At 41.5% G+C, this 10,777-nt stretch overlaps 1 protein-coding gene across 1 annotated transcript in view; it reads left to right on the top strand.

Annotated features, from left to right (window-relative positions):
* The first annotated feature begins 3,156 nt into the window (after positions 1 to 3,156).
* sirt1 (sirtuin 1) overlaps positions 3,157 to 10,777 on the top strand; it is a 13,508-nt gene continuing 5,887 nt past the window's right edge. The window contains exons 1-8 of the mRNA XM_019882108.1: positions 3,157 to 3,579; positions 4,040 to 4,162; positions 4,279 to 4,514; positions 5,463 to 5,615; positions 5,713 to 5,860; positions 5,955 to 6,034; positions 7,146 to 7,329; positions 7,405 to 7,929. Coding sequence (XP_019737667.1) covers positions 3,165 to 3,579; positions 4,040 to 4,162; positions 4,279 to 4,514; positions 5,463 to 5,615; positions 5,713 to 5,860; positions 5,955 to 6,034; positions 7,146 to 7,329; positions 7,405 to 7,929 — 1,864 coding nt within the window. The 5' untranslated portion in view covers positions 3,157 to 3,164. The remainder of the gene's footprint in view (positions 3,580 to 4,039; positions 4,163 to 4,278; positions 4,515 to 5,462; positions 5,616 to 5,712; positions 5,861 to 5,954; positions 6,035 to 7,145; positions 7,330 to 7,404; positions 7,930 to 10,777) is intronic.

Here is a 10,777-nt window from a genome sequence, read left to right as displayed (position 1 = left end):
TGGGGTGTATCGATCGTTCCTCCAATGGCTTGGCCGTCACACCTGAGCATGTCACGGAGGAAGATGACAGATCCTCCCATGCCAGCTCCAGCGACTGGACACCTCAACCACACATAGGTGCCTGTGTGAATTTAAGATTTATCTTGACCTGACTGTCCTCTATCGTGGCTTTTATGAGAATTCTTGAGCCATTTGGAATGCATGCCATGCTGAGATGTTATCTTCTTGGCCAGGTTCCTACAGTTTCATCCAGCAGCACATCAGGGAGACCGACCCAAGGGCCATTCTAAGGGAGTTGCTTCCTGAGACTGTACTCCCACCGGATTTAGATGACATGACACTGTGGCAGATCATCATCAACATCTCAGAACCTCCTAAAAGAAAAAAACGGAAGGATATCAACACCTTGGAAGATGTGGTCAGGCTACTGCATGAAAGTAAAAGGATCCTGGTGCTGACTGGTGCCGGGGTATGTCTCTCTTAATGTACAGTGTGTGCACTCACCCAGTTTTCCAATGTCCAGTGATCTCCTGTTTTGGTGTGGGGAGGATACAAGGTGTGTGTCACAAAAGATGTGTACTTTATTGTGTATATGTATTTTTAGCTTGTGTGAAATCTTAAGAGCATTTTATTTGGTTGTAATGTGCGACATCGCTACATGGTGCAGCTGTGATTCAAATTTTGGGTGACCGTAAAACCAGGGGCTGAGTCTCTGCCACACTTGAAAAGTAGCTGCCAAACCTTGCACACTATGCGAGAGTTCAGTTGGCTTGTACCCTGCCAACAACCCCAAGACTAAAGGGAAAAATTTATAGTTTGGTTTTAAAATCTATCTTTTGTGAAGCCGGTCATGGAGCTTTTCTGACACACCTTGTACTTTCCAGACTCATCCAGGATAGATGAACATCTGTTGAGTTACCATCGTGCAAACATTTTTGGGTATTGTTTTACCATAGCCATATGCACTAAATAAAACTCCCTTCACATATTTTGTAATCCATTTTTTAAAGTATTAGCACCTACTCTTACTCTCTAGTTGTCAAAAAATGGGAGAATATCATTCAACATAATTTTGATGAAGCAAAAAGACTTTTGCCACAGTTCTCAATACAAGACGCAACGCATAATTGCTCCAAGCTTTTTGTCACTCCCAGTACGTTTACATCATCACTGACACATAGAAGATAAACATAGATTTAAAATGTTCAACCAAACTAAATGCATTTATTAATTGTAACAGTAACTCCAGTAGCTGAATGCTAACATAAAGTATAATTTGAAACACAATACATGCGTTAATAGAGATTGATACCAATGTTTTGGTCATTGGAAAACTTGGGCAACATAGTGGCGGTGTGAAAGATGAGCCACGCTATAGTGGGACTTTTTTGTATGTGATTTTATTGAAGTTCAAATTCTCTGTGCTTCGTTCAGGTATCTGTTTCGTGTGGAATACCAGATTTTCGCTCCAGAGATGGGATTTATGCCCGCCTTGCTGTTGATTTCCCTGATCTTCCAGACCCGCAAGCTATGTTTGATATCGAGTACTTCCAAAGAGACCCAAGGCCATTTTTCAAGTTTGCTAAGGTTTGCTTAATGTATGTTTATTCTTACGAAGCCAATGCAGGAGTGACGCGTGTGTCAATTTTGCTTGGAAGTTCTCAGTGCATCGTCTTTGTCACAGGAGATCTACCCGGGTCAGTTCCAGCCTTCACCCTGTCATAAATTCATATCTATGATGGACAAGCAGGGCAAGCTGCTGCGCAACTACACACAAAATATTGATACATTAGAACAAGTGGCCGGAGTTCAGCGAATTATCCAGTGTCATGGTAAGTGGCAACACTAACTCACATCTTAAATTTATTTGGGAGGGAAGTATAGATCTTGAGAAAATCCCAACAGTAACTCATATGACTCTTTCAGGGTCGTTTGCAACTGCTTCCTGTCTCATCTGTAAATACAAAGTGGATTGCGAAGCTATAAGGGAAGACATCTTTAACCAGGTATATACTTGAATGTTGACATTGATTGAAGGCGACATAATCAAGGCTCTAAAGCTGCTGAAGCCTTTTTACTTGAGCCACTAACACAATTAATCACATCAGTGTTTATCATTTTTAATCCGTCTACCGGTAATTAGTTTGGGAGAGCGAGATTTCAGTTTTGGCATATCGCATTCAAAGTGGTTCTTGTGATGTGTCACTTCTCTTCTATATTCAGCCATTGTTGCTGCCGTGTAGAATACAGTTGATGAAGACTCCCCGTCTACCACTGTACACTGGAGCACTGTTGATAAGCTGTTTGCTCCGTTGAAAATGGTGGCAACACGAATAATGTGGTCTGAGTCAAACTTCCACACTTCAACTTTGAAGCTCGAGTTTTATTAAGTACAAAAATAAGGTAGCCAACACATAAAATTGAAAAGATAATGAATGGAAGTTGTGTACCTTTGATAAAGCATGATAGACACATAATAGTACAAGACGGTATTGGAGACCGAATATAGTTGAGGTGATAGTGAACAACCTTAATGCAAAATGTGTTTTAACATTAATACATGTTAACCGCTATAGATGAAAAAGAATGACATTACTATTCATACATTTTTTTTGGTTGTATGTTATTCATCACATTCTCTTCTCTGCATTAACCAGTATCCTTAATTTGTTGCATCCAAGAAAACGGCAAGCAAAATCAAATCATGTGTGTCTCCTTTCATGATTGTTGCTAAAAATTTTATTTTTTTTCGCCTTTCGTGAATATTTCGGCTTCGCAGAAGTGGTCGAGATCAATGAGCTACGGGAACCATCTGACGTAAGATACATTGGAGTGACTCATCCTGTTTTACCACACATGACGAATTTTAAAGGGACATACATGTAAATGACATTAACAAGAAAATACCAGATAGCGAAGGTAATATTGTGACCCGCTTGATGATTTGAAAAAAAAATTGTCACGAAACAAGCAATACCTGTCCAAAATCATATAAAATTCATTGTAAACCAGAGCTGTTCGCAGTCACAGAATTTTAAAAGTTCCTTCATTGAAAATAAATCTGATTGTACTTGAATGCAGCATTTTTTGTTATGGTTTCATATTCGTGACGCAAGGGGTAAAACGTCCCTGCGACTAGTGGAGGAGACCACGTCACGTGACCGATGCAAATGAGCCAGCTGTCCGTGGGGGAGGGATTCGCTCATTCCGCTCGGCGGCTCTGCGGGCTGAAGATGGCGGACGGAGAGAACAGTCTGGGAACGGCCTTCTCGGGCGCATCCGAAATGGACGAGCCCATCTCTAAAAAGTCGAAAATTACCCTAGCGACAAACTACGGCCCCAAAGTCACCGACGCCATTAAATTCCCTTGCGTTTCTGGAGTCACGGAGAGTTGGGAGGCGGCGGCAAATTGTACGCAGCCAGCGGAGAGGGAAGCAAAACCGTCGATGGCGGTAGAGCAGGCCCCAGGAGCGCAAGGCGGAGACAACAATGGCCTGGGACTGCTCGTCTCCGAGCCTTTTAAGTCCGCCGTGAAACCAGACGACAGCGCCCTGCTCGGGACGTTCGAGTCCAGTGCCGGTAGGTAGAGAGGCTGACGTTTTTAACGCATTAAGCGCCGTTCTCCGGCGGTTACACGTTTTCCCAAATTGAGCGCGGATTCATTTTTAACCCAATGAGAAGAACTCACATTTTTCCACCGACAATCAAACTGCACCCGGCGGCAGCCCTTTTCCTATTAATGATGACACGTAAGCGAGTAGGAAAGCCTCTATGGGAGACATTGGATGAGTTTTCATGAATGGACTTGTTCCCACGAGACACTGAACTTTGATAGCGACGTAGCATTCGTTAGCTGGTATGATTTTAAGTCCACACACCCACTTCCATGAGCCAAAGTTACCCGCCGAGGTTGTTGTCATTATCATGTCTAAAACGTAACGTTAATAGCCGTGTAGGTTACCACATGTTAAGTATATTAACCGATGTCACCGCACTTTGTAGGCTGTGTTACAGTTCTTGCAATGTCTACTACACGCAGGTCTCTTTGGGTGTATCGATCGTTCCTCCAATGGCTTGGCCGTCACACCTGAGCATGTCACGGAGGAAGATGACAGATCCTCCCATGCCAGCTCCAGCGACTGGACACCTCAACCACACATAGGTGCCTGTGTGAATTTAAGATTTATCTTGACCTGACTGTCCTCTATCGTGGCTTTTATGAGAATTCTTGAGCCATTTGGAATGCATGCCATGCTGAGATGTTATCTTCTTGGCCAGGTTCCTACAGTTTCATCCAGCAGCACATCAGGGAGACCGACCCAAGGGCCATTCTAAGGGAGTTGCTTCCTGAGACTGTACTCCCACCGGATTTAGATGACATGACACTGTGGCAGATCATCATCAACATCTCAGAACCTCCTAAAAGAAAAAAACGGAAGGATATCAACACCTTGGAAGATGTGGTCAGGCTACTGCATGAAAGTAAAAGGATCCTGGTGCTGACTGGTGCCGGGGTATGTCTCTCTTAATGTACAGTATGTGCACTCACCCAGTTTTCCAATGTACAGTGATCTCCTGTTTGGTGTGGGGGGGATACAAGGTGTGTGTCACAAAAGATGTGTACTTTATTGTGTATATGTATTTTTAGCTTGTGTGAAATCTTATGAGCATTTTATTTGGTTGTAATGTGCGACATCGCTACATGGTGCAGCTGCGATTCAAATTTTGAGTGACCGCAAAACCAGGGGCTGAGTCTCTGCCACACTTGAAAAGTAGCTGCCAAACCTTGCACACTATGCGAGAGTTCAGTTGGCTTCTACCCTGTCAACAACCCCAAGACTAAAGGGAAAAATTTATAGTTTGGATTTAAAATCTATCTTTTGTGAAGCCGGTCATGGAGCTTTTCTGACACACCTTGTACCTTCCAGACTCATCCAGGATAGATGAAAATCTGTCGAGTTACCATCGTGCAAACATTTTTGGGTATTGTTTTACCATAGCCATATGCACTAAATAAAACTCCCTTCACATATTTTGTAATCTATTTTTTAAAGTATGAGCACCTACTCTTACTCTCTAGTTGTCAAAAATGGGAGAATATCATTCAACATAATTTTGATGAAGCAAAAAGACTCAATACAAGACGCAACGCATAATTCTCCAAGCTCTTTGTCACTCCCAGTACGTTTAAATCATCGTTGACACATAGAAGATAAACATAGATTTAAAATGTTCAACCAAACTAAATGCATTTATTAATTGTAACAGTAACTCCAGTAGCTGAATGCTAACATAAAGTATAATTTGAAACACAATACATGCGTTAATAGAGATTGGTACCAATGTTTTGGTCATTGGAAAACTTGGGCAACATAGTGGCGGTGTGAAAGATGAGCCACGCTATAGTGGGACTTTTTTGTATGTGATTTTATTGAAGTTCAAATTCTCTGTGCTTCGTTCAGGTATCTGTTTCGTGTGGAATACCAGATTTTCGCTCCAGAGATGGGATTTATGCCCGCCTTGCTGTTGATTTCCCTGATCTTCCAGACCCGCAAGCTATGTTTGATATCGAGTACTTCCAAAGAGACCCAAGGCCATTTTTCAAGTTTGCTAAGGTTTGCTTAATGTATGTTTATTCTTACGAAGCCAATGCAGGAGTGACGCGTGTGTCAATTTTGCTTGGAAGTTCTCAGTGCATCGTCTTTGTCACAGGAGATCTACCCGGGTCAGTTCCAGCCTTCACCCTGTCATAAATTCATATCTATGATGGACAAGCAGGGCAAGCTGCTGCGCAACTACACACAAAATATTGATACATTAGAACAAGTGGCCGGAGTTCAGCGAATTATCCAGTGTCATGGTAAGTGGCAACACTAACTCACATCTTAAATTTATTTGGGAGGGAAGTATAGATCTTGAGAAAATCCCAACAGTAACTCATATGACTCTTTCAGGGTCGTTTGCAACTGCTTCCTGTCTCATCTGTAAATACAAAGTGGATTGCGAAGCTATAAGGGAAGACATCTTTAACCAGGTATATACTTGAATGTTGACATTGATTGAAGGCGACATAATCAAGGCTCTAAAGCTGCTGAAGCCTTTTTACTTGAGCCACTAACACAATTAATCACTTCAGTGTTTATCATTTTTAATTCGTCTACCGGTAATTAGTTGGGGAGAGCGAGATTTCAGTTTTGGCATATCGCATTCAAAGTGGTTCTTGTGATGTGTCACTTCTCTTCTATATTCAGCCATTGTTGCTGCCGTGTAGAATACAGTTGATGAAGACTCCCCGTCTACCACTGTACACTGGAGCACTGTTGATAAGCTGTTTGCTCCGTTGAAAATGGTGGCAACACGAATAATGTGGTCTGAGTCAAACTTCCACACTTCAACTTTGAAGCTCGAGTTTTATTAAGTACAAAAATAAGGTAGCCAACACATAAAATTGAAAAGATAATGAATGGAAGTTGTGTACCTTTGATAAAGCATGATAGACACATAATAGTACAAGACGGTATTGGAGACCGAATATAGTTGAGGTGATAGTGAACAACCTTAATGCAAAATGTGTTTTAACATTAATACATGTTAACCGCTATAGATGAAAAAGAATGACATTACTATTCATACATTTTTTTTGGTTGTATGTTATTCATCACATTCTCTTCTCTGCATTAACCAGTATCCTTAATTTGTTGCATCCAAGAAAACGGCAAGCAAAATCAAATCATGTGTGTCTCCTTTCATGATTGTTGCTAAAAATTTTAATTGCCATGTGTAATAAATAAAAACCTTGGTGTGTGCGTGTGTGTATGTGTGTGTGTGTGTGTGTGTGTGTGTGTGTGTGTGTGTGTGTGTGTGTACAGTATATACATAAATAAATGAATGAATGAACTATAATTGAACAAATGTTAACTTTGACTTTTTGTCTCAAAAGTACTTGTCCATCAATTTGTTGTGTGTATTGTAACTATATGATGAGGCGATGAAGTATTGACAGTACGTGGTTTCACAGTAATACCGGCCCACCAAAGGAAATTGTACCTACAATGCGGCCCATGACAAAATAGAGTTTTACACCGCTGAACTGATGCAACACACTGTTTGGAATTCTGAAAATAATTTGAAAATTCTGCTTGCAGCGGGTGCCCCATTGCCCTCGGTGTCCAGATATTCCTCTAGCAATAATGAAACCAGACATCGTCTTCTTTGGAGAGAATCTTCCAGAAATGTTTCACAGAGCCATGAAGCAGGACAAGGACGAGGTGGATCTTCTGATAGTTATCGGGTCGTCACTGAAAGTCCGACCGGTCGCCCTCATCCCAAGTATGTTCTTGCCCAATCTCTTAAATTTATTGGTGAGCAAATCTTTTCAACAGCTTTTCTTGCCATCCTATCCAGACTCCATTCCTCATGAAGTGCCTCAAGTCTTGATCAATCGGGAGCAGCTGCCTCACCTCAACTTTGACGTGGAGCTCCTGGGCGACTGCGACGTCATCGTCAATGAGCTCTGTCATCGACTGGGCGGGGACTTTGAGCAGCTCTGCTACAACACTGTAAGACTCACCGAGACCACCGAGAAACCCCCTCGGTTACCAGAGCAGCCACCGTGCGAGGCCTTGTCCGCCGCCGCCACCGCAGACGGAACGCCAGAGGAGCCAAAGCAGCACAGTGCAGACTCTGTCCAAAAGCCTTCACCGCAAAGTCCGAATGTCACAGAAAGTGATGGTCACGTTGCGCCTTTGGAGCCTTGTCCTGATGCTCAGTGTCCCAGCGAAGGGAACTCCGAGCCGAGCCAGCTACCAGTCAAAGACGCAAGTAAAGAAGAGAGCACGGAAGAAAGGAGCCAATCTTCCCACCATGAATTTCGCAGACGATGCTGGATGAATCGCATCAGTCGAAGTCCAATCAGCAAGCGCCTGGACAGTAAGTCTCAACTTGAGTACAGATCACTGCTGTCTAAATTTAGATCCCTCTTTTTTCCTTATTTTGATGTTTTAAAGCAGCGCTTTTCAAACGTTTTTTTGAGCCAAGGCACACTTCTTTCATTGAAAAAATCTTGCCGCACACCACTAGCTGAACATGTGAAAAAGAGCTTATTTTAACAATTAACGTGTTACATTGTTACTATAATCGTTTTTAACATTGAAGAATTACGTTATAAAAGCTTGAATTGGAATCAAATAAGCACAAAGAAAAAAGTATTTTATAATCTTGCATATTTGTTTCGCGCAGTCCTGCATTCCTGCGTCACAAATTCGCTGGTCTCTATCTCAGAACCTCCTAAAAGAAAAAAACGGAAGGATATCAACACCTTGGAAGATGTGGTCAGGCTACTGCATGAAAGTAAAAGGATCCTGGTGCTGACTGGTGCCGGGGTATGTCTCTCTTAATGTACAGTGTGTGCACTCACCCAGTTTTCCAATGTCCAGTGATCTCCTGTTTTGGTGTGGGGAGGATACAAGGTGTGTGTCACAAAAGATGTGTACTTTATTGTGTATATGTATTTTTAGCTTGTGTGAAATCTTAAGAGCATTTTATTTGGTTGTAATGTGCGACATCGCTACATGGTGCAGCTGTGATTCAAATTTTGGGTGACCGTAAAACCAGGGGCTGAGTCTCTGCCACACTTGAAAAGTAGCTGCCAAACCTTGCACACTATGCGAGAGTTCAGTTGGCTTGTACCCTGCCAACAACCCCAAGACTAAAGGGAAAAATTTATAGTTTGGTTTTAAAATCTATCTTTTGTGAAGCCGGTCATGGAGCTTTTCTGACACACCTTGTACTTTCCAGACTCATCCAGGATAGATGAACATCTGTTGAGTTACCATCGTGCAAACATTTTTGGGGATTGTTTTACCATAGCCATATGCACTAAATAAAACTCCCTTCACATATTTTGTAATCCATTTTTTAAAGTATTAGCACCTACTCTTACTCTCTAGTTGTCAAAAAATGGGAGAATATCATTCAACATAATTTTGATGAAGCAAAAAGACTTTTGCCACAGTTCTCAATACAAGACGCAACGCATAATTGCTCCAAGCTTTTTGTCACTCCCAGTACGTTTACATCATCACTGACACATAGAAGATAAACATAGATTTAAAATGTTCAACCAAACTAAATGCATTTATTAATTGTAACAGTAACTCCAGTAGCTGAATGCTAACATAAAGTATAATTTGAAACACAATACATGCGTTAATAGAGATTGGTACCAATGTTTTGGTCATTGGAAAACTTGGGCAACATAGTGGCGGTGTGAAAGATGAGCCACGCTATAGTGGGACTTTTTTGTATGTGATTTTATTGAAGTTCAAATTCTCTGTGCTTCGTTCAGGTATCTGTTTCGTGTGGAATACCAGATTTTCGCTCCAGAGATGGGATTTATGCCCGCCTTGCTGTTGATTTCCCTGATCTTCCAGACCCGCAAGCTATGTTTGATATCGAGTACTTCCAAAGAGACCCAAGGCCATTTTTCAAGTTTGCTAAGGTTTGCTTAATGTATGTTTATTCTTACGAAGCCAATGCAGGAGTGACGCGTGTGTCAATTTTGCTTGGAAGTTCTCAGTGCATCGTCTTTGTCACAGGAGATCTACCCGGGTCAGTTCCAGCCTTCACCCTGTCATAAATTCATATCTATGATGGACAAGCAGGGCAAGCTGCTGCGCAACTACACACAAAATATTGATACATTAGAACAAGTGGCCGGAGTTCAGCGAATTATCCAGTGTCATGGTAAGTGGCAACACTAACTCACATCTTAAATTTATTTGGGAGGGAAGTATAGATCTTGAGAAAATCCCAACAGTAACTCATATGACTCTTTCAGGGTCGTTTGCAACTGCTTCCTGTCTCATCTGTAAATACAAAGTGGATTGCGAAGCTATAAGGGAAGACATCTTTAACCAGGTATATACTTGAATGTTGACATTGATTGAAGGCGACATAATCAAGGCTCTAAAGCTGCTGAAGCCTTTTTACTTGAGCCACTAACACAATTAATCACATCAGTGTTTATCATTTTTAATCCGTCTACCGGTAATTAGTTTGGGAGAGCGAGATTTCAGTTTTGGCATATCGCATTCAAAGTGGTTCTTGTGATGTGTCACTTCTCTTCTATATTCAGCCATTGTTGCTGCCGTGTAGAATACAGTTGATGAAGACTCCCCGTCTACCACTGTACACTGGAGCACTGTTGATAAGCTGTTTGCTCCGTTGAAAATGGTGGCAACACGAATAATGTGGTCTGAGTCAAACTTCCACACTTCAACTTTGAAGCTCGAGTTTTATTAAGTACAAAAATAAGGTAGCCAACACATAAAATTGAAAAGATAATGAATGGAAGTTGTGTACCTTTGATAAAGCATGATAGACACATAATAGTACAAGACGGTATTGGAGACAGAATATAGTTGAGGTGATAGTGAACAACCTTAATGCAAAATGTGTTTTAACATTAATACATGTTAACCGCTATAGATGAAAAAGAATGACATTACTATTCATACATTTTTTTTGGTTGTATGTTATTCATCACATTCTCTTCTCTGCATTAACCAGTATCCTTAATTTGTTGCATCCAAGAAAACGGCAAGCAAAATCAAATCATGTGTGTCTCCTTTCATGATTGTTGCTAAAAATTTTAATTGCCATGTGTAATAAATAAAAACCTTGGTGTGTGTGTGTGTGTGTGTGTGTGTGTGTGTGTGTGTGTGTGTGTGTGTGTATGTGTGTGTGTGTGTGTGTGTGGTGTGTGTGTGTGTGTGTG

Source organism: Hippocampus comes, unplaced genomic scaffold (genome assembly GCF_001891065.2).
Source record: "Hippocampus comes isolate QL1 unplaced genomic scaffold, H_comes_QL1_v1.1 scaffold36, whole genome shotgun sequence".
NCBI lineage: Eukaryota > Metazoa > Chordata > Actinopteri > Syngnathiformes > Syngnathidae > Hippocampus > Hippocampus comes.
This window is presented reverse-complemented; position numbering and strand designations above follow the sequence as displayed.